At 40.0% G+C, this 23325-nt stretch overlaps 1 protein-coding gene and 1 pseudogene across 1 annotated transcript; one reads left to right on the forward strand and one right to left on the reverse strand.

Annotated features, from left to right (window-relative positions):
• The window catches only part of LOC121985214, a 48499-nt pseudogene extending 35791 nt beyond the window's left edge, over nucleotides 1-12708 (forward strand).
• Nucleotides 12709-17337: 4629 nt separating this feature from the next.
• Nucleotides 17338-18918, reverse strand: LOC122009890 (arogenate dehydratase/prephenate dehydratase 6, chloroplastic-like). Its single transcript, XM_042566234.1, has one exon. It carries the CDS (start codon nucleotides 18711-18713, stop codon nucleotides 17511-17513), a length of 1203 nt encoding a protein of 400 aa, XP_042422168.1. The 5' UTR covers nucleotides 18714-18918; the 3' UTR covers nucleotides 17338-17510.
• Nucleotides 18919-23325: the final 4407 nt, after the last annotated feature.

Raw genomic sequence — 23325 nt, forward strand, 5'->3', positions numbered from 1 at the left:
AATCCTGGTGTCGCGAACCGGGTAGAAGTCTGGATGGGTCGAGGACCGGACATCCAGCATGAAGACCGGAAGCATCGGACGCTGAGCAAAAGTCCAGTCGATCTGGAGGATCGTACTAGCAACAGGTAAATCTCCTGAGAGTAGTAGGTGAGGACGCGTTCCCTATAGAGGGAACAGTAGGCGTCGGGTCAACCTAGGGTTTCCGGTCGGAAATCCGAAGTCAGATCCGGACAGTCCGAAGACTGTCAATTCATTTGTTTACATATTATCTATTGTGTTCTAACTCTGTTTTGCAGGAGACTAACCTTTTTGTGCAGAGCTAGAAGTGACCAGGATCGGTCGACCGATCCCAAGGTTCGGTCGACCGAACCTTGGGATCGGTCGATCGAACCCCCATACTGGCAGATCATATCTCCAGAAGTTGGACCGGGCTCGATCAGGGGATCAGTCGACCGAACCAGGGTTGGGCATCGACTGGATCAAGCCAGGTTGACAGAGTCAGGATAGCTGATCGGTCGACCGAACATGGTGATCGGTCGACCGAACCTCGGATGGAGTTTGACCAGATAGAAGCGGAGCGAGAGGATCGGGCGGATCGGATGGGAGAAGATCGCTTGATCGGTCGACCGAACAGGGGATCGGTCGACCGATCTGCGTCGGGTCAAACTTGATCCCGAAGCTTGGGGATCTGGATCAGACTTTGCAGAGCTATAAAAGGAGGCCTCGAGGTGCAGCGTAGATCATCAAATTCGAACAGAAAACTGCGCTCTTCCGTGTGCTGCTGCTAACGCCTCAACAACGCTCTGCTACTCCAACGAATCACTCCAAAGTTCTCTGTTCTCTTTTCGTTGGTATAGTTCCTTTATTGCACTTAATTGTACTTCAAATTGTAATCATCTTTTCGACATATAGTTGTTGCCCACCGAAAGCGGTCAACGACCGCGGGCCTTCGAGTAGGAGTCGAGATAGGCTCCGAACGAAGTAACCTCTTGGAGTCTTCTGTGTGTTTGTTATTTTATCATTTCCGCTGCGTTACTTTCGAACGATTTCCGAAAACGATTAGTGAAAGCCACGAGCGCTATTCACCCCCCTCTAGCGTTTTCGATCCAACAATTGGTATCAGAGCGGGGTCGTTTTAAATCGGTGCAACCACCATTCAAAACAATTTTTTCGTGGTATTTTCAGATTTTTCGGAGTCAATTAGAATTTAGCTTTATAGCTATATTCTAATTCTTTTCTCGAATTGGTTTTTTGCTCAAAGCTGGTGCAACACCACTCGAGTACGTCTTATTTCCTTATTCCCGCACTACTAATCCAAGACCAAGTCTTGGAATAGATTTTTCTGTTTTTGTCGTGCAAGGTATCAATGGCCCAACAAGAGGGTTATAGCACTGTCCGTCCCTCGCTCTTCACCGGAGAGGACTTTGGTTACTGGAAGGGCAGAATGAAGAACTTCCTGAAGATCCAGTTCGAGACGTGGATGATCGTCAAGACTGGTTTGGATCTGCCAACGGATAAAGACGACAATCCTACACCCTGCGAGGACTGGGAACCTGCATTAATCAAGAAGGTGGAGGCAAATGCCAGAGCAACTTGTACCCTCTAGTGCGGACTAACAAAGGAGGAGCTAAACCGCGTCGGTCCATTCTCAAGCGTCAAGGAGCTATGGGAGAAGTTGATCGAGCTTCACGAAGGGACCTCCGATACCAAAGTAAGTAAGCGTGATTTATTATTCAATAGATTGTATAACTTAAAAATGCAGGAAAATGAGACGGCAAGCCAACTTCACGCGTGCATTCAGGACCTCCTAAACGGCCTTCACGCAATCGGCCAAAGAATAGAAAGCCGCGACATAATAAGGTACACACTTAGCGCTTTTCCAAGGAACACTTTGTGGGCATCCATGGTTGATGCTTACAAGGTTTCTAAGGACCTCTCTTCAATCAAATTAGACGAACTTTTTTCGGAATTAGAATTGCATAAACAGACTAATGCACGCCCGGTCGAGAAAGGTGTTGCTTTGGTTGCAGGTACCAGCAAAACGCGTGAATCAATGTCGAGGCGCAAAACTAAGCCCGAGTCCAAAGATGAATCAGATGCAGAGGACGATGACGAAGTTGTTTCTGAACTGATAAAGCTCGTACGGAAGATATGCAAGTCGGAAAAGGCGAATCAAACAAACACGAAGGACAAATCTGAAGTCACCTATTACGACTGTAACCAGAAGGGGCACTACAAGCCAGATTGTCCAAACAAGAAGAAAAGAAGGAAGGTATTAAAGGCGACCTGGTCCAAGTCATCAGATGAATCCGATTCCGACGTAGAAGAATCGACAAGCTTCCTCGCGTTGCCAGTACAAGTAAATATTGACGAAACCGAGTCTGAATTCGAGTCCGAAACCGAGAGCGAGTCGGAAATTGAGTCCGAGCGAAGCCACGGATACGCATCCGTTTCCGAAGGACCGAACCCCATTGTAAGTGCCTTACTTGCAGAAACTCAATTAGATGATTTGCAAAAGTTAATTCCTTCCTTACTTAAGAAGTTGGCTAAATCCAACATCCAGGTTAAGTCGCTCCAAAAGGAGGTAACAACCCTTAAGGAAGCGACTGACTCGAGTTCTTTAACTGAGTCAGTTCAAATTGGAAGTTCAACTCAAGTCCAACAACTTGAGGAAGAAAATTCCAATTTGAAAACTCAAATTAAAGAACTCAAGGACACGTTGGAACGGTTCACCTTGGGTTCCAAGAATCTGGATCTGATTCTTAGAAAACAGCGAGCCGTTTATAACAAATTCGGACTTGGATTTAAGACCAAAACAAAGTTTAAATCATACTTGTCGTTAGTAAATAGAAATAATAGAAAAATAATTCAAACATGGTCCCCAAGTCGAACTTGGTTAATCAAGTTGGACCTGGTCACTATTGGGTCCCCAAAGATCAAATCCATTTCCTTGATAGACCATATCGAGGCTATGATCTAGGGGGAGCAAATAGAAAAATTATCTCAATAAATAGATAAAATTGATTGATGCTTGTTTATTTATTTTCCTTGCAATATACATGCTTAGACTAGGATAGCTTAAGGATCTAAGCATAAGTTACACTTGCTAGTTAAATCTAGGAGTTTCAAAAAGAAAATTAAATATATATTTCTTTGAGCAATTCTGTCTAGGAAGGGGTGGATGATCCCATACCCAAGAAGGCCTAGAGCCTGCCCTGACCTGAGAATCAATCATGGAAAGACATATTTAATTGACTAATTGGAAAACCTAAGTTTAACTCAAATGTAAATTAATCCTTAGAAATAACCTAAATTAAAGATAATCATCTCACAAAAAAAAAATTATAGGATTCTCTGATTGAAAATTTAGATCGGATGAGATGACTAAAGAATAAAGATTAATTCAAACTCACAAGTTAATTCAAATTTAAAATTTAAACTTATAATTTAAATTAATAATTAAAAAAAAATCCTTTAAAAAATCATTTCAAAATCTTTGAAAATTAATTTCAAAAATTATTTGAAAGATCCATTGAGAATTAATTTCAAAACTAATTTGAAAAATCCTTTGAAAATTAATTTCAAAACTAATTTGGAAAAAAAAAACCTTAAAAAATTATTTGAAAAATCATTTGAAAAATCCTTTGAAAATTAACTTCAAAAATTAATTTTAAAATTATTTGAAAAATCCTTCGAAAATTAATTTCAAAACTAATTTAAAAAATCCTTCAAAAATTAATTTCAAAACTTATTTGAAAAATCCTTTGAAAATTAACTTCAAAGAAAAATCCTTTGAAAATTAATTTCAAAACTTATTTGAAAAATCCTTTGAAAATTAATTTCAAAATTATTTGAAAAATCCTTCAAAAATTAATTTCAAAAATTATTTGAAAAATCATTTGAAAATTAATTTAAAAAATTATTTGAAAAATCCTTCAAAAGTTAATTTCAAAATCATTTAAAAAATCCTTTGAAAATTAATTTCAAAACTTATTTGAAAAATCCTTCAAAAATTAATTTCAAAATCCTTTGAAAAATCCTTCAAAAATAATTTCAAAATTATTTGAAAAATCCTTCAAAAATTAATTTCAAAAATTATTTGAAAAATCATTTGAAAATTAATTTCAAAATCATTTGAAAACTCATTTGAAAAATCCTTTGAAAATTAATTTCAAAATTTATTTGAAAATTCTTTGAAAATTAATTCAAAATAATTTAAAATTATTTCTTAAACTTAGAGTTTAGAAGAAAGTTTTTTAAAAATTTTAAAAAGAAACACTTAGACTCTAATGTTTACAAGAAAATTAGTTTGAAAAGCTAAGTGTTTACTTCAGTACTCATTTTTTTTTCTTTCTCTCTTCTCTTTATTTTGATATATAGCAAAGGGGGGAGAGTATAAGGAAATTCGAATTAAATTCAAAGGAAACTAATTCAAATTAAATTCAAAGGAAACTAAAATTCAAAATTAAAAGAAATCAGTTTAAGGGGGAGCTCCCATTAAGGGGGAGCTTTATATTTACCTTTATTGCATTTTTTTTCTTAACTTTGAATTTCGGTTGCCATAATCAAAAAGGGGGAGATTGTTGGTGCGGGAAGCATCCGACGATCGAACCTTAGTTTTGATAATGGCAAAGGGATTTAAAGTTAAGTTTAATTGTTATCTAATGTGTATGACTGAGTGTTTCAGGAAAGTCCTAGCTGCGGTTAGGCAAGGGAAAACCCTAGGGGGTGGTAACTCTAGGTCATAGGGGGTGGTAAACCTGGGCGGGAAGTCTTGGCGGGTCGGCGCTTCGGGCAAAAATCCTAGGGGGTGGTAACCCTAGGTTAAAATCCTGGTGTCGCGAACCGGGTAGAAGTCTGGATGGGTCGAGGACCGGACATCCAGCATGAAGACCGGAAGCATCGGACGTTGAGCAAAAGTTCAGTCGATCTGGACGATCGTACTGGCAACAGGTAAATCTCCTGAGAGGAGTAGGTGAGGACGCGTTCCCCATAGAGGGAACAGTAGGCGTCGGGTCGACCTAGGGTTTTCGGTCGGAAATCCGAAGTCAAACCCGGACAGGCCGAAGACTGTCAATTCATTTGTTTACATAGTATCTATTGTGTTCTAACTCTGTTTTGCAGGAGACTAACCTTTTTGTGCAGAGTTAGAAGTGACCAGGATCGGTCGATCGAACCCCCATATTAGCAGATCATATCTCCAGAAGTTGGACCGGGCTCGATCAGGGGATCGGTCGACCGAACCAGGGTTGGGCGTCGACTGGATCAGGCCAGGTTGACAGAGTCAGGACAGCTGATCGGTCGACCGAAGATGGTGATCGGTCGACCGAACCTCGGATGGAGTTTGACCAGATAGAAGCGGAGCGAGAGGATCGGGCGGATCGGATGGGAGAAGATCACCTGATCGGTCGACCGAACAGGGGATCGGTCGACCGATCTGCGTCGGGTCAAACTTGATCCCGAAGCTTGGGGATCTGGATCAGACTTTGCAGAGGTATAAAAGGAGGCCTCGAGGTGCAGCTCAGATCATCAATTTCGAACAGAAAACTGCGCTCTTCCGTGTGCTGCTGTTAACGCCTCAACAACGCTCTGCTACTCCAACGAATCACTCCAAAGTTCTCTGTTCTCTTTTCGTTGGTATAGTTCCTTTATTGCACTTAATTGTACTTCAAATTGTAATCATCTTTTCGACATATAGTTGTTGCCCACCGAAAGCGGTCAACGACCGCGGGCCTTCGAGTAGAAGTCGAGATAGACTCCGAACGAAGTAACCTCTTGGAGTCTTCTGTGTGTTTGTTATTTTATCATTTCCACTGCGTTACTTTCGAACGATTTCCGAAAACGATTAGTGAAAGCCACGAGCGCTATTCACCCCCCCTCTAGCGCTTTCGATCCAGCACATTTAAGTTAAAAATGATCAACTTCCTTTAAATCATAAGTCTCGATCGAAAGTGAGGTTATTGACTGGTGGCTGCAGGTTGGGGAGCCAACAGGATTCTTAAACCAAAAAAAAAAAAAAATGAAATATGAAAATTTAAGTACAATAAAAACTAGGCATCTAACATTCATGATTTCAACTTCTGCACTCCTTCCTTTTCTCCTCCATGAGTGTTTCAGTTATCCTCCTCTTTTTCTAAAAGCTTTAGAAATTTTAGGTGTCAAGTGCTCATCTGTGGAGAATGGGCGCTGCAACTATTCAATTGATTTTACACCTATTATTTGCCGTTTTACTTTAAAAGTATTTAACTCTTGTGAATTTTTGGCCTCTTGATCTCAACAAGTTAATAGGATAAATCTGCTTAGGATTGTGCTCAGCCACTAGCTCCTGCCTCCGCCTTGAATTTCCTCTTTGTTCTACCTCTCTGTTGTTCTTACTACTCCAGAGATAATTTAGACCACATGGCTATAGCCACTGCCTACTAGGAGGAACAGATAACAGCATTGCTGCATTGCTAGGATCAATACTGAAAGAGTTGGTGTCTTTGTTGGATTTATAGCTCCTCTAATAGGTGTTCTCACTACCACGAGAATTGAAATAATATTTCACTGAAGTTTTCAGCTACACTGGGACTGGAGAAGCTATTTAGATTACATTCTTCATCACTCATTTGGGTGCAATCCATTATGTTATTTTATTATATACAACAACAATCAAGTCTTATCCCACTAGATGGGGTTGGGTATATGGATCCTTTTATGCCATTGAGCTCTATCGCTTACTATATCACCATCTATACTTAAATACATTTTATCTTGTTTTATTGTTACTAAGTTTTTTTTTTGGTCTTCCTCGTTTGATATGCGCGTTTATCATAGTTTCACATTGCTTATCTGGAGCATTTATTGGTCATCTAAGTACGTACCTGTACCATTTTAAACGTGTTTCTTAGAGTTTTTTCTCAATAGACGCAACTCTGACTTTCTCTCTAATGCTCTCATTTTTTATTCTATCCATCCTCGTATGTCCACACATCCACCTTAATATCCTTATCTCTGCAACTCTTATCTTCTGCTTATGTGTTCGAATCATTGCCTAACATTCAACTCCATATAACATAGCAGGTCTAATTGCGGTTTTGTAGAATTTTCCTTTAAATTTTAGAGATATTTTATGGTCACATAAAACATTCGACGCTCTTCTCCATTTCAACCACTCTGTTTGTATTCTATGTAATACAACATCTCTCAATCCCTCCATCATTTTGCAAAAATGATCCTAAATATCTAAAGCTCTCGGTTCTGGGCAACTCATCTCCTATCTTAACAATTATTTCATTATGTCTAATATTGCTAAACTTAAATTTTCATATATTTCTACTAAGTCTAAAATCTTTCCCTTCTAGTGTTTTCCGCCAAGATTTTAGTTTACATTTACTCCTTCCCGTGTTTCATCAACCAAAATAATATCATCTGCAAACAACATGCACTGCGGTACTGTGTCTTGAATGTGTGCAGTGAGTTCGTCTATAATTAGTGTAAAAAGATAGGGACTTAGAGCTGATTCATGATGTAATCCTATTTTTATTGGAAATGCTTTAGTTACTTCATCTGAAGTCTTTACTCTAGTCGTTACATCCTCGTACATATCCTTAATTAGTTTAATATATGTTACGCTAACACCTCTCTTTTCTAAAATTTTCCAGGACTATTATAAGTTTTTTCTAAGTAAATAAATACCATGTGTAGATTTTGTTTTTGCTCCTTATATGTTTTAATTAATTGTTTAAGATGTATAGCTTCTATTGTCGACCTTACAGGCATGAACCCAAATTAATTTTAGGTCTCCATGTCTCCTTTCTTAATTTTTTTCTATTACTTTTTCTCAAAGTTTCATGGTATAATTAATTAGTTTAATATCCTTGTAGTTTGCACAATTTTATATGTCTCCCTTGTTTTTATGTAAGGGAACTAGAGTACTTATCCTCCGTTGATCAAACATTTTTTTCGTTTTCAATATCATGTTAAATAATTTTGTAAGTCTGAAATTTGAATTCTACGATAAAAATTTAAATTTGTTTGCTCATTTAACCTACTTAAATTACCTAAGTTAAGTTGGTTACCTAAACCTTCATTTAAAAGTTGATGAAAATACCTCTTCCACCGCCTTTTTATTTCTCCATTGTTTCCTTGTACCCTATTACATTCATCTTTAATACATTTTATCTGGATAAAATCTCTTGTCTTCATTTTTCTCACTTTAACTATTCTATAAATGTCTCTTTCCCCTTCTTTTGTATCCAATTTTTGATATAATCGTTTAAAAGTTTCATTCTTTGCTTCATTCACTGCTCTCTTAGCTTCTTTCTTAGCTATTGTATATTTTTTTAAGTTTTACTCGTTCTTATAAATATGTAATTCCTTATAAGCTATTCGTTTTTCTTTCACTTTCACTTGTGCTTTCTCATTCCACTATCAAGATTCCTTTGTTCATGTCCTTTTGACTCACTGAGTATATTTTTAGCTATTATTTTCAACTTTGATACTATTTATCCCATGTCGTATTAGAATCACCATATATTTCACCTAATACTTGTACTCCTACCTTCTCCTTAAATATATTTTGCTTCCCATCTTTTAACTTCCACCACTTAATTTTAGGAGTTGTATTATATCCAACACTACTAACCTATGCTGGGTAGTTAAACTTTATTCAGGATGACCTTGTAATCTTTATAAATCTTTCTATCTTTTTTCCTAACCATAAGAAAATTAATTTGCGATTTATTATTCTCACTTTTGAATGTGACTAAGTATTTCTCTCTTTTTTTTTTTAAGAAAACATATTAGTTAATATAAGGTCATTTGTTATCGTAAAATCTAATATAGTTTTCCCTTCCTTATTTCTCGTTCTAAACCCATAACTATCCTCTCATATTCCTCATTTTTAACTTCGACATGCACATTTAGATCACTTCCTATTAAAATCATTTTATTTGGCGGAATGTTTTGTAATATTTTATCTAAGTCATCCTAAAATCTTGATTTGATAGCTTCATCTAATCTTAGTTGCGGTGCATAATATGCTAATTTTATTCATAGTTTCTTTCGCTACTATTATTTTAAGGGTTATAATTCTACCCCCTTTTCTAACTACTACAACTTTATCCTTAAACGAATTATCTACAACAATACCTACTCTGTTGCTTGCTATACTTTTTCCTGTGTATCATAACTTAAAATCCGAGTTCTCTATCAGTTTTGCCTTTTCGCCTACCTATTTTATCTCTTGTACACACAAAATACTAATTCTTTCCTAATTATCATATCTACGTCCATTGATTTACTAGTGAAGGTTTCTATATTCCATGTTTCAAATATTAGATTATTAGTTTTCCTATTATATTTGTTCTTATCCAACCTATGGTGTGAGAATTCTTGCCTATTTAAACCCAAGTTCTCATGGAGATGTAGCGGTTCTTGCCAATACGTTATAATCGAACCCTGCAATGTAAACTCTTGTATATTTAGCACTACACTCGAGTTTTGGAGATACAGCAGTCCTTGTCGAGAAATTATAGTCGGACCAAACAACGTGTTCCTTCCGGGGAATAACCTAGCATTAACACAATAGTTTAATGAATCCATTCATTAAATATTTGTCATAGTTTTAACGCTGGCTGACAACCTAACGCAACCCTCCTTTATCTGAGTTTGGGACCGGCCATGACTGGTTCGTCACGGGTAGAGTTATGTTATTTTATTATATATCATAAAAAATTGTAGAGCTTAAAATGCTTGGAAACATGGGAACACACTCGTGTTGATATTGTTAATAGTATTCCATAGTAGGTGATCCATAGCATTACTATATATTGCTACCCATTGTAGGTTGGTTATTCGCTAGTACAAGTTGAACATATGATGTGTTTTCAAGTCCTGTCGAATATGTCAATTGAGTATTTCACAAAGTTGACACTGGATTCCATTGATCATCATCTATTCTTATTTTTGAATTGTGTAATAGAAGAAAGGTCTACTTTTTTTATGTGGAATATCCTTTTGTTTGTGTAAGTAGTCCCTTCCTTCCATAATTTAATTAGGTTAGCAAAATGATTTGGTCTCTTAGAATAATAACACGTTTCATATAAAGGAAGGGAACGATTAAGAAAAGAATGAGATTAGAAAAAATAACTAATAGGAAATGAAGATGTTTGCGAATTATTTTTCGTCCAATGGCTTCCTTGGAGGAAAGGAAACAGAAGGTTAGCAAAATGGTTGGTCTCTTAGAACAGTAACATGTTTCCTATAAAGGAAGGAAACAATTAGGAAAAGAAACAGAATTGAAAAAATAACTAATAGGAAACGAAGATATTTTGCAAATTATTTTCTGTCCAATGGCTTGGAGGAAAGGAAACAGACGCTTAGCAAAATGATTTGATGAAACAATAACATCTTTCATATAAAGGAAGGAAAAAATTAGGAAAAGAAAGAGAACAGAAAAAATAACTAATAGGAAAGGAAGATATTTGTGAATTATTTTTGTCCAATGGCTTCCTTGGAGGAAAGGAAACTGAGGCTGTAACTTGAAATTTTATTTGTTAAAATTATAGAAAAACATAAATAAAAATTGATTTCCAAAAAAAAAAAAATTTAATTTTTTGAAAGTTGGATTTGGACTTTATTGCATATGAAAGTGATTGCAATCATACCAAAGCAATATAGAAAAAAAGTAAAGTACCATTAGTCAAAGGAAGCAGAGGGAAAATACCAATGGTTTTTGCCACATTATGTTTGTCTAGGTTTCCTTCCTTAACATTGAACATACTTAACATGTAAAAAGGAGGCTAAACAAATTCAAATAAAGGATAAAAAAATATCCATTTCTTGTTTATGCACATTGTAACATTAATAATGGTAAGCATAGGTAATCAAAACATAATGATTAGGAAAAGTCCAAGAATGGTTATTTTATTTTCTTATTCAAAATGATTAAGAAAATCTAAATATATTTGATTGATTGATTCTATTTTCATATTTTTAATGTATCATATTCAAAAAATAGTATTTACCTTAATTTAAAGTAATTCTACTGATTTTCTTATTTAAATTATGTAAATTTATTTTTGTTCAACATGCCGGGACATGACCTGTTGCAATTAAAGATTGTGTAACATTTGCCCTAGTAATTACTAACATAAGCAGCAATGGATCTTTACTGCAGAAAGTTTCTGTATAACTTGCTAACCTTCTTGCTCTTTTTTTGTAGGATGACTCCTACCTGGAAAGTTACATCAGTACAATCGGAGTTGATTTTGTAAGTGATTGTTTTCCTTTATGCCCAAAATCAGTGAAAGATTTTAAGTGATTGTAAGTGAAAAATTCTTTCAGAAAATACGCACAGTCGAGCAGGATGGGAAGACCATTAAACTTCAAATTGTGAGTTTTTATTAGTGATTGTGTCTAGCTGTGATTCATTTTTCTCTATTGTTTTATGCCAATAGAAGTCAAATGAGCCTCTGCAAAACAAAACAAAAATCCCTTGTAGTGCTCCATTTGTGGAAGTTGTTTGCTTTATTGTAAAGTGCTTGTGGATATCATATCATCACAGATGCTTGATTGCCATGCTACTCGGACTTGGATTTGAGTATTTGATGTGAATGCAGATCTAAAGTGTAACACACATGTTCCTGAAATTTGTTTCATTTTATTGCAGTGGGATACTGCTGGGCAAGAGCGTTTCAGAACAATTACAAGCAGCTATTACCGTGGTGCCCATGGTATCATTGTAAGTCGACTGATTGTAAATAAATCAACTCTGTAAATAAATGCTGTATTCTCTGTTAATCTTGTTGAAGAGAGGCTGCTGATGCTCTGACTTTTGTAGGTGGTGTATGATGTGACAGACCAGGAGAGCTTCAATAATGTGAAGACTTGGTTAAATGAGATTGACAGATATGCGAGTGATAATGTGAACAAGCTTCTGGTGGGCAACAAGAGTGATCTTACTACAAATAAAGTTGTATCTTACGAGACAGCCTAGGTAATTTGTCACAGGATACCAATAATCTGCAGTTATCTCTTTCCACCAAAGCAGACACACTTTACAGTTGCGCAGATTTTCCCACTGGACATGCCAACTCCTTAATTGATTTAGTAAATCTTGCTGTGACAACAATCATTTTTTTTGCCTGCCAATACAGGCATTTGCTGATGAGATCGGTATCCCTTTCATGGAGACTAGTGCGAAAAATGCTACCCACGTGGAGCAGGCCTTCATGGCTATGACTGCTGCCATCAAGAACAGGTATCATATCATATTGATTTTGTTATTGGTTATTTGAACATTATTTGGTATTGTGATACCAATACTGGATGCAGGATGGCGAGTCAACCAACCGGCAACAATGCGAGGCCACCGACAGTACAAATCCGTGGACAACCTGTAACTCAGAAGAGCACCTGCTGCTCATCCTGAGCATTTTGTTGATTACATGTAAAAGCTACCATCTCCTGTTATTATGATTTGATCTCAACCTGTGTCATGTTCTTTAGTTTGTTTTTAGTAGAAATTAAATATTCTGTCATAATTAATCAATGTCGTTTCTTGAAAATTTCTTCCTCGACAAACCCACAGCATAAGAATCATTCTCATAGGATTGTTGATCCTGTAAAATCTGATCCATTTCCTCAACAAGCTAAGGGTGCAAAATAGGTTAAATGTATTTTTCTGACAAATGTTTTTTTTATTTACCACTATTATTTCGATTCCGGATAAGCTTTGATTGTTCTTTTACTTACCACTATTACTTGCATGGGCATACCGCTAAGATTCCATAGAAACTTTTTGTGGCTGTATAATATTGTGACGTTTCAACTCTTTATAAATTCTCCCAAGGAAATTTTTGTTAGTATGAGTTTATTGGTACTTAACAAATACGAATTCATTTTTTTTTCCTTTGCGTTAGCCAGTCAATTGATTTGCTGATCTGTGCTGAGTTGAGTAAATGTTTATATGATCCGACTAGCTGCATTAGACCCTTTAGGTTCTGTTTACTTCGAGGTGGATTGAGGAAAGAAAGAATTTAAGGTGGAAAAAAAATTCCTATGGGAAAAGAAAGGAATCCTTTATTTGGAAGGTTTATTTATTGCAATTGAAGAAGATGAATGAAATTCATCGATTACATTGTTTACTTGGAATAAAGAAAAAAAATTAAATAATTTATTATTCAAAATACACTTTTTTAATTTTTTATTTCTAGATCAAAAATTTTATATTCTTTATTTAATTAAAAAAATACAAAAAAATATTATAATTATATTCTTCAATATCCAATATCTTTATTTTATTTTAAAAATATTTGTATATATTTGTTTTGTATTAAACAATAAAGTTAGTTATAAGAATTACTATAAACATGAAAGAAAACATGTATTAAAAGAATTATTATAAAGTTAGTTATAAGAATTATTATAAACATGTATTAAACATATATATTTTTATATGTGCATAATCTCCTTAGTATTTTTGGATTTCCATGACACTATATTTACCTACTGTTTTTTGAGATGTAATACTTGTTATTCATGTTACTGCTCAAATAATTCCGTCTTAACTACTATTGTCTCCATTTACCTAAAGAAATAAAACCTCATTTACAATTAAGACAAACATTGTTCTACATTTCCTTGCACTCTAAAATATATTCATATAGCAAATTAGCATGAGTAGTTCCAATAAATCTTGGGTGGTGTAAAATATCTCATTAAATATCTGATTTTTTTCATGTAAGAAATTGTTATGAAACTGTTATGCGAGGATATCTTACATTGTTATGAAACTGTTACGTTAGATAAAATATTTTACTTGTTTGTGTTTTACTATAGGGCCAATGGTGCTGGCCCACTTTTCTTTCCCATATAGCAAATTAGCAGTCAATTCTATTGGTCATCAATCATGACAATACCAATAAATACACTGGCGAAGACAATAAAGATTACCAACCCCACTCATCGTTCTTCATCATCAACAACAGATTCATACAAAAGAATGGTCGGACTTTCAAAATAGCAATTATTTACGTCACATGTGTAAGATCAAAATGCGCTGGGAAGTGAATAGCGTCCGCTGTTTTTTCATATTTTTTTGGAAAATATCTTTCCAGTTTTTCAAAGAGCCCAACAGAATACAGAAAAGAATAAATTGTTAGGACCTTTAGCGGCGATTAAAAGAGGGGAGGATGAATAATTCCTGTATAAAAATAAAATAATTTTTTTTAGACTTATAACTTAATTAAAAGAAATTAAAAGACAAAGATATCAAGAATTTACTTGGTTACAACCGGGAAGGTTGTTAATCTAATGAAATAAAGCGTACTAATTTCTCCTTCAGACAGAGAAGCTTCTTTACAGCAATGACAGCATAAAAACAGAAAATGCCTACCAGTGTTGTTTTACTATTTTTCGTTGTACTTAGCTTCTGAGAGCAGGATTATTTATATAGCACTGCTCGGGGTGTCTAGAAGCGTTCCAGGTGCTTGGAATGAGATATAAAATCGGGTTCTGGGCGTCGGAAGGGTTCCGGGCACTCGGAGTCCGGGCGCCCCGAAGGTTGAAAGTCAACTTTTTGTTGACTTTCTCTCCAGGCCTCCCGCCTTGGCTCTGTTTGCTTCAGTCTGGGTATTCTGCTTCGGCTCCGCTCACTTGAGTGATTTCGGGCATCCGGAATAGGGCTCATCCAAACTCAACTTCTGACCTTCTCAAGCAAATTTCCACTCTGGCTTCTCGTCCATCGGAATTGCTGCTTGCTTCCTTCTCATCCGTCAGTGTATTCTGTAGGACTGTTGGGCCGACTAGAAAGGGGGTTTGGAAAACCTACAAACACAAAAAAACAAAACTAACAATTCTCGAACTCTTAAACTAACACTTATAAAATAAAGTAAGCAGAAAGTAAATTATAAAAACGAGGCACACGATATTTACTTGGTTACAACCGGGGAGGTTGTTAATCCAAGGCAAATGCAACACTAAATACTCCTTCAGGCGGAGAAGCCTCGCACAACAATGAAGCACAGAAACAGAAGCTTAACTCTAAACTAAAGCACACAAGTGTTGGAATTACAATTCGTTAGTTCATTCAAAAGCTTATGGACCAAGGCTATATTTATAGCCTTGGTCGGGGCACCTGGAGGGTTCCGGGCGCCCTGGGGAGATAAATTTTATCCCCCAACGTTCAGATCGAATTTTGACTCGATCTGGTCAAATATCAACTTCCGGCCCCCCCGGAGGGGTCCGGGTGCCCCGGTACGTTCCGAGCGCCTCGGTACGCTTCGGGGGCCCCGGACCCAAAAGTCAACTTTGGTTGACTTTTTCGGTCCAGGTTCTCTGCTCCGGCTCTGGTCGCCTCGGTCTGGGTCTTCAACTCCGGATCCGCTTGTTCGGGTGATCTCAGCCATCCGGAAAAGGGCTCACCCGAACCCAACTTCCAGTCTTCTCGAGTGGGCTTCCGCTCCGGCTTCTCGTCCCTCGGAATCACCGTGTGTCTCCTTCTCGTCCGCCGGCGTACTCATCCGCAGTCTTCGTCCCTCGGACGCACCGCGTGCCGTCCTTCTCGCTAGCTGCGTCTCTTGCTCCTCGAGCAGTCTTCCGCTCCGGCTTTCGTCCCTCGGAACCACCGCACGCTTCCTTCTCGTCCGCCGGTGTACTCTTCCGCAGCACCTCGTCCCTCGGACGCACCACGTGCCGTCCTTCTCGTTAGCTGCGTCTTCCACTCGACTACCTGTGCTCCTAAGCTCCTGCACACTTAGACACAAGGTTAAAAATACACAAGACCTAACTTAACTTGTTGATCACACCAAAATAACCTTGGGGTTCCAACATATTCTTCCATAGCTTTTCGTTCCTCGAACAGTTGCGTCTTTTGCTCCTCGAGTTATCTTCTGCTCTAACTTCTCGTCCCTCGGAAACACCCCACGCTCTTTTCTCTTTTGCCGGTGTACTCTTCCGCAACACCTCGCCCCTCAGATGCATCGAGCCCGTCAGCTCTCTCCCGTGTCGTCCTTCTCGTTAGCTGCGTCTTTCGCTCGACTTCCTGGTAGGCCGTTGGTGCCTCCCTATCCCCCTGTATGCCGACAGCATCGCCGCCTTCGCCGGCCACTGCTCTCCGAACATCGCCCCCAGCGGCCAACAACTCCAGCGTCCACCACCCACAGCGGCCGCCGCCAATGTGCGATGCCACCCCGAATGGGCGCCGCCTCAGACTCTTGCAGCCACCGCCGCCGCCTCCTACGACCACCATCACCGCCTCCAGCAGCGAGCGCAACCTCCAGAGGCCGGCGCCGCTCGTACTATGTGTCTATGTCGACCTTCGAGTTGAGATGGGGTTTCGACCATCGAACCGTGTTGTGTTTCGCTATTTGTACTGTTATCATGCTTGTGAGTTACTTGTATCATCCGGCCTGCGAGTCGCTATCATATCCAGCCTGCGTGCTGTGTGCCGACCTGCGAGCCGTTATCATATTCGGCCTACCCGCCGTCTTTTCGGATCCCTGTTGCATCGGTTTCCGTGTCATCATCCTCAGATCTGGTTCCTCAGCTAACCCACATTCATCTACCCTTTAGGGCCGCGACGACTCGATCAACATCGCGACCAGTTCACCGACCCATCTGAGGGCGCCCCCCGGGGCCAGGATACGTCCCTGTACTCATCTTGTGTGTATTTAGTGGCTCTACCATTATTTGGCTACTTATATGTTCGTGGGACCCACCTCGAGCATCAAGGTACCAGAGACCGGGGCAATTCAATCGCTGGCTGCAGGTAGCGTTGACCGGAGGACTTCTGACGACTTGGTCAACGTAGAAGATAGCTCACCATCCGGGTCATGAAGATGCGGTCAACATTCCAGACATATCGTTCCAACAGTTCCGTCTTCTCAGATTCCCGACAGGAACAACTTGCATAGGGTTGTAAATAAACTAAACATTTGTAAAAAATTTAGTGTTCAACTTGATAAGAATTTATTTATGTTCATTCAATATATACAAGATCAATAAAATAAATAAACTTGAACAACTTATTAAATTAAATAAATAATCTTGAATAATATGTGTTCAGCTTATTAATATTTATGGACAATATTCGTGAACAATGTTTATAAATATTATTTATGAATCATATTTATTAATAAAACTTGATATGCTAAATAAATAATAAAAAATCAAATACTAATTTAAATTTTTAACTTCAATAATCAATCAAGTAATTAAAATTTTTAAACAATAAAATTATTTTAAGAGTCCGATAACATCTAAATAAATCAAGCTCGAACTAAACTCAAGTCAAATTTAAATTGAGAACTAGATAATATTTAAATAATTAAGTCAAGCTTTAAACAAACTTAAATTTATAAAAAATAAATGAAGTTAAGTTTGAATAATTATTTTAAAGGCTTAGTCATTTTAAGGTTTGCTCGATTGGATTGGCTCGATTATCTTATGAAATAATTTTGAAGGCGTGTAAACTCGGTTAGGCTGGGCTCGTTTACCGCGACTCATGAAAATTTTATTAAATAAATTCAACGTGAGTGGCCAGTGCAGGAGTAGCTGCCGAGCACGCGTGTGAAGGTGGCGATCTCCGTCAGTCGCGCTATCGCGGCCTCGACGGCGGCGTCCGATGCGCTCCCTTCCACATCCATCACGAATACGTAATCTAAGTACGCCACCTTCTCTCCGGCCACGTCCACTATCCGGAGCGGCCTCTCGCGGTTGGGCCGGTGGTCCACGCGTGCCACCCTTACGCCGTGTCTCTCGAAGATCCACATCGCGGAGAACAGATCCGACGGCCCGCCATCGAGCGCGAAGGCCAAGGTGGTCTTCTTCTTCCCTGGGGCCGAGTACGCCGTCTCGGCAGCAGTAGAGAGTCCGAGCTGGAAGAATCGGTTAAAGTTACCGGCCACCTGGAGGTCCTGGAAATTGGGATCGAGTACCCGCAGGCCGAACTCGCGCGCGGCGATCCGGCTACCGATCACCGCTGTGTCGGCGACCTGGTTCTCCGCCACGAAAAGTGCAGCGTCGGCGGTGCTGGTAACTTCGTCGACTTTGAGATCTAGTGCTTCCAGGCTCCGACGGCAGTGGGAAAGCACCTGCGGGTGGCTGACGACTCGGCGGAGGGCAGATTTGGAGGCGCCGGAGAGGGAGAGGAGGCAGTGGTTGACGGGGAGGACGAGCTCAGCGAGGATGCGGACGCTTGGGTGGCGGAGGAGGAGGTCGAGGTTACGGTCGATGGGTCCGTCGAGGGAATTCTCGAAGGGGACGACGGCGCAGTCTGCGGTTAGGTCCTCGAGGGCGGTGAAGGCATCCTCCATGAGGAAGCAGGGGAGGAGGGTGGCTGCGGCGGCGGAGGAGGGGAAGGCGCGGGCGGCGACCTCCTGGCAGTAGGAACCGCGGGAGCCCTGGTAGGCGACGCGGGCAGGGCGGCGACAAAAGGGATCTCTGCCGGGAGGCGGGGAGGATCCCCCGACGACCTGTTTACTGAAGAGGCGCTCTAGGTGGGCATCGGCGATGTCGTGACCTAGACGAGAGGCAAGGTCGTTGGCCATCATCTCGAAAGGCCACGCCGCCTCGTTTCTTCGCTCCGTCTGTTGCTTGTTCTGGTTCAGTTTGGCAGCTACAGCAACAGATGCGGCTCTTGACACGGATGCTCGGTTGCTGGTGGTTAAATTGGCAGCTGCGAGAGCAGGATGCTTTGCTCCGACATGATTCGAGACTGAAATCGTCATTCGAAGGAATAGATCGATCGATAGATTGACCGACCAATGGATCGATCAGACAATTTCGTGGATGAAATAAGCAAGCCGCCGCCGCCGCCGCCTCCTCCTCCTCCTCCTCCTCCTCCTCGCTCCGTCTTGTTCGTTGATTCAGAAGGAGGAAACGGAAAGGCAGCGTACGCAGAGTGAATAGAAGATAGTGAAGGGATCCCTGATGAGAGGCAGGTTGGGGGTGGCTTTTCTCGCATTTATACTATAGTCCTCTAGTGTTTGCACATTAGAATCTTCCTTTTTAATTTAGTTATCTATTTTATTAAATTTAAATATCTATTTTTTTTATTTGATGGAAGAAAGAGAAATTTTTTATTATTAAGGGAGAAAGGAATAATATTATTAGGAATAGAATCAATTGATACAGATGTTTTTTAATATAAATATAAAATATAAAATAAAATTTTAGTTTAAGATAATTAATATGATGCTTTTAGCACTGGTAAATGGACGGCATGCGCAGACCAACAGCAGCCGCGCGGTTGGGTTGTTAGAATGAGCGGTGCGATGTGGCCTTGGGAGCCGGCGTGACGGTATCTGGTCCATTGGATTCGGATCGGTCGATGAGTCTAACCTAGCGATGATTTTTAAAACAAATTCATCACATAATTCAATCGTGCTAAATTATTGGCCGAGTATTTTAACGAAGAGGGATCGATCAGTCCATCCACCGGTAGTATTCGATTAATTCGATTTATAAATAAATTGAATTAGTCGAAAATCGATTTAATATTGATTAATCGATTCTAATCAAAATTTTACTAAAATTAAATTAATCAAATTAGTTATTTCAGTTAACACCAAATTAAATAAATTTATTTAAAATAATAATAAAAATAATTTATATAAAATTAATATCAAATTAACCGAATTAACTGAATTAACCGAATGCTCACCCCTAGATCTACCGCCCCCAAATAGTCAGTCCAATGTATTTAGTTAGTGGGTATCACAATGGGTACGCTCCTCATCTGACAAACAATTAACAATTTTTACCATGGACAAGTGTAGTTCTTAATTTTATGAATATGGTCCATGTTGGTGATTGAATTGTAGTAGTTGCTTATGATTTATCTTTTTTATATTGGTCTTAGGATGGGTTGACAGAGATGATGAGATGAACGTATTCGTTTTTTATAATAATATTGATGACTAAATTGATTTAATTAATATAATTAAATAATAATCTGATATTGGTAAGTATTAATGGTAATATTTAGTGATTTTTACTTTTAAGGCCATTCATTTAATATTTTGTGAGAAGTATTCATAGCTGATAAGTATTTTATTTATGGCAGTATTCAATAGTTTAAATTATATAAAATTGCGATTTTAAATTTATCTCTAAACCCATGACCTGTTATATTTAGTATATATTGATGACCATATATAAAATTATAATTTAATTATTATATAATATTTAGTGTTTTAGATAGTCTATATACATCTAAAAGTTACATCCTACCAACTGAGTATTTAAGGATTATAAATTAAATATTGATATAAGTTGATATATAGATAAATGGACCAAAATGGACCAACGTATTGGTAAATAAAAAAAATATAATGATTATTGATACGATGTATAATGATGGGGTCCGATAAAATTGGGCAGTCAGAAGTCAAGGGGACGTGACAATCAGAAGTCAAGGGGGCGTGACAGTCAGAAGTCAAGGGGTGTAGCAGTTAGAAGTCAAGGGAATGTGACAGTCAGAAGTCAAGGTGACGTGACAGTCAGAAGTCAAAGGGTATGACAATCATTAGTCAAGGGGACGGGATAGTTAGAAGTCAAGGGGGCGGGGTAGTCAACAGGTATGAACAGGGGAAGTAAGACCGGGTGACGACGTCAGCAATATGTTTCTCGATCGGGTTCTCACAGACCGGAACTCCAGATCTGAGATACCTGGGTAAACAGTCGGGTTGATACCTGACCTGGATCTGACTGGTCGGACTCTCATGGTCTGGTCGTATTTAGGCCTAGTGCTCTCAGTAAGCTAAATGCCAGGTCAGCTAACCCCCGATCGGTTCTTGGATAATCTCTCCACAGCTCCTAACCCCTCACGGTCTCGGCCAGGTAGCATACCCGCCTGATCATCCTGAGCTGCCCTATTCATACCCGATCGGGACAAAATGCGCTATGTGATAACAAGGCCAGAGAATCATAACTGTCTGTCAGGGAATAACTGCGAAATGTCAGGGAATATTCCAACGGTCTACAGTCACCTGCGAATGGAACCTTCCTTCAGTCTACAGGAGGATGTCATGTGTTCTCCATCACCCGACAAGTCCTGACACCCGACATTCTCTGACATCAGTCAAGCTCCAGAAAGTACAGACTGTCATATTAAAAGGGAGGTCCTCTCGCTTACGCAGGTATGCTCTCTCGCACATTCACACTTGTCTTCTACTTTCTTTTTTCCTTCGTACACTGTTCTTCTGGGGAAAAAGTATTTGACTTGAGCGCCGGAGGGCCTACTCCAGAGACTTTTTTCCTGATTTCTGGCCTTTAACGCTCGTGTACTTGTCTGAGTGTGCGCAAAGCTCAGGTATCGTCGGCCCAGTCATTGTCATCTATTAACGCCACGTGGGAGCCCATTTTCGGAAGCACATACGAGAAAGGTGTCTCAGTCGCCCCTCCGTCAATGCCAGCAACAGCTCACCCGGCCTTCATCTGACTCAGATTCCGGACAAGATCAATTTGGCGCCATTTGTGGGAACCTTCTTCACCTGTTCTAGAGTGTGAAGATGGAGGAGACTAGACGAATCAATGTGACCATGACGACAGGGGAGTACGAGCTGTTCAAGGAAGCTAAGAGACGAGCGACTTCCGAAAAATAGACCACTGCCTTACAACCATACAAGATGCCGGCAGTTTCTAAAGATCCAACTCACGTCTCAGATAGGGGGTCGAAGAGGAAACAACCCGAGAAGTTTCCCCCAACCTTTTATCGGGAACCTGGCCCAGATTATTACCATAAGGGTCTGGATTGATATAATAAAAAAGAGCAACCGCAGGCTTCTATGGCGGAAAGCTCCCCGCCCAGGGACTCAAAGAAGGGGAAAGATATAATCCTTAGAGAGGAGCCCCGAAGGGAACCTGATGAGAAAGTGTCCTTCTCTCTAAGGGTATTAGAGGAAAAGCTACTGAAGGGGTACAAGCTCCCGACCATCAGAGAGTACGATGGTAGCAAGGATCCGGAGGATCATCTTCGCAAGTTCTGGAACGGTGCGTTGTTGCATCAATATAGTGACGCTATTAAGTGCCGAGTGTTCTTGAATATTCTATCTGGCTCGGCGCAGAAATGGTTCAATGGATTGCCGAATAGATCCATCACCTGTTTTCATGATTTCAAGACTGTCTTCTTGCGCCACTTCACCAGCAACAGGAAGTACCAGAAGACAGACCACTGTCTCTTCGCTCTTAAGCAAGAGCCGGCCAAACCCTTGTGAAGTTATATCAAGCGCTTCAATCAGGTGACTCGGGACGTCCCATCTGCCACCTTGAAAATACTGATGAGCGCCTTCTCTCATGGACTAGTAGAGGGGGAGTTCTTCCGAGATCTCATTCGAGACCCCATGAAGAACTTCGATGAGATGCTTGGGAAGGCAGCTAGCTATATCAACGTGGAGGAGGCTCAGGCTGCTCGACGAAAAGCAGATAAGGCGCCTACTCTTTCCAACAAACCAATGAAGAGGCTGCCCCAATCACCAGCTCAGCTTCTTCCACACGCCCGAGATGCCCGACCGCCCTTCCCACTTGGTCAGGATCCTAGCCCGGCACAACGTGTGGCAGTCGTTCAAGCCCCAAGGCTCGAGCAATGGGGACTGTGTTATTGCACTTACCATTGTTCCCACACCTATGTCACAAGTGATTGCTTCTAGTTCGCTCGAGACTCTTGGCGCGCAACGGAGCTGGGCCTGCCTCCACCTGAGATCGCACCCAAGACTTAGTAGAGGATGCTAGCCAGCCAACAACCCGGGGTAGGTCAGTCTGGTAGACCCCTGCCCGATAATGTAGGACAAGGAAATCAGCAGCCTGGCCGCAACCAGGAGCCAGGAGAAGTCCGGGAAGAGGAGAACAAGGGAAACACGGTCATCCGTGAGATTGGTATGATCTCAGGAGGTCCCACAGATGGAGACTCCGCTAGAGCTCAGAAGTCTCATGAGCGGCGCTTAGAGATACACGTGGTAGGGTGCAGCAAGGAGTAAGCTGCAGGGTCCATCAACAGCTTTAGGCCACAAGACTTGGAGGGGCTGGAGCTCCCTCACGACGATGCTCTAATAATCAAGGCTGTCATCACTAACAGTCGCGTGACCAGAGTTTTCGTGGATATTGGAAGCTTTGTCAACGTGTTATTCAGGAGCGCGTTCAAGAGCATGCAAATTGACGTCAGTGAACTCCAGCCCGTGGCCACTTCCTTGTATGGGTTTACCGGCAATGAAGCAGGACCCATGGGCTAGATCAAGCTAGTCATATCTTTGGGTAACGAGTCTCTGGTGAGGACGTGGAGGAGCACCTTCATAGTGGTGGATTCACCATCCTCATACAACGTCATCTTATGAAGACCGGCAC

This window comes from Zingiber officinale, chromosome 1B (assembly GCF_018446385.1).
Source record: "Zingiber officinale cultivar Zhangliang chromosome 1B, Zo_v1.1, whole genome shotgun sequence".
Lineage (NCBI taxonomy): Eukaryota > Viridiplantae > Streptophyta > Magnoliopsida > Zingiberales > Zingiberaceae > Zingiber > Zingiber officinale.

What these genes read in the sequence shown, in the direction of transcription:
- LOC122009890 (XM_042566234.1), bottom strand. Translation starts at nt 18,713, where the DNA reads ATGACGATTTCAGTCTCGAATCATGTCGGAGCAAAGCATCCTGCTCTC.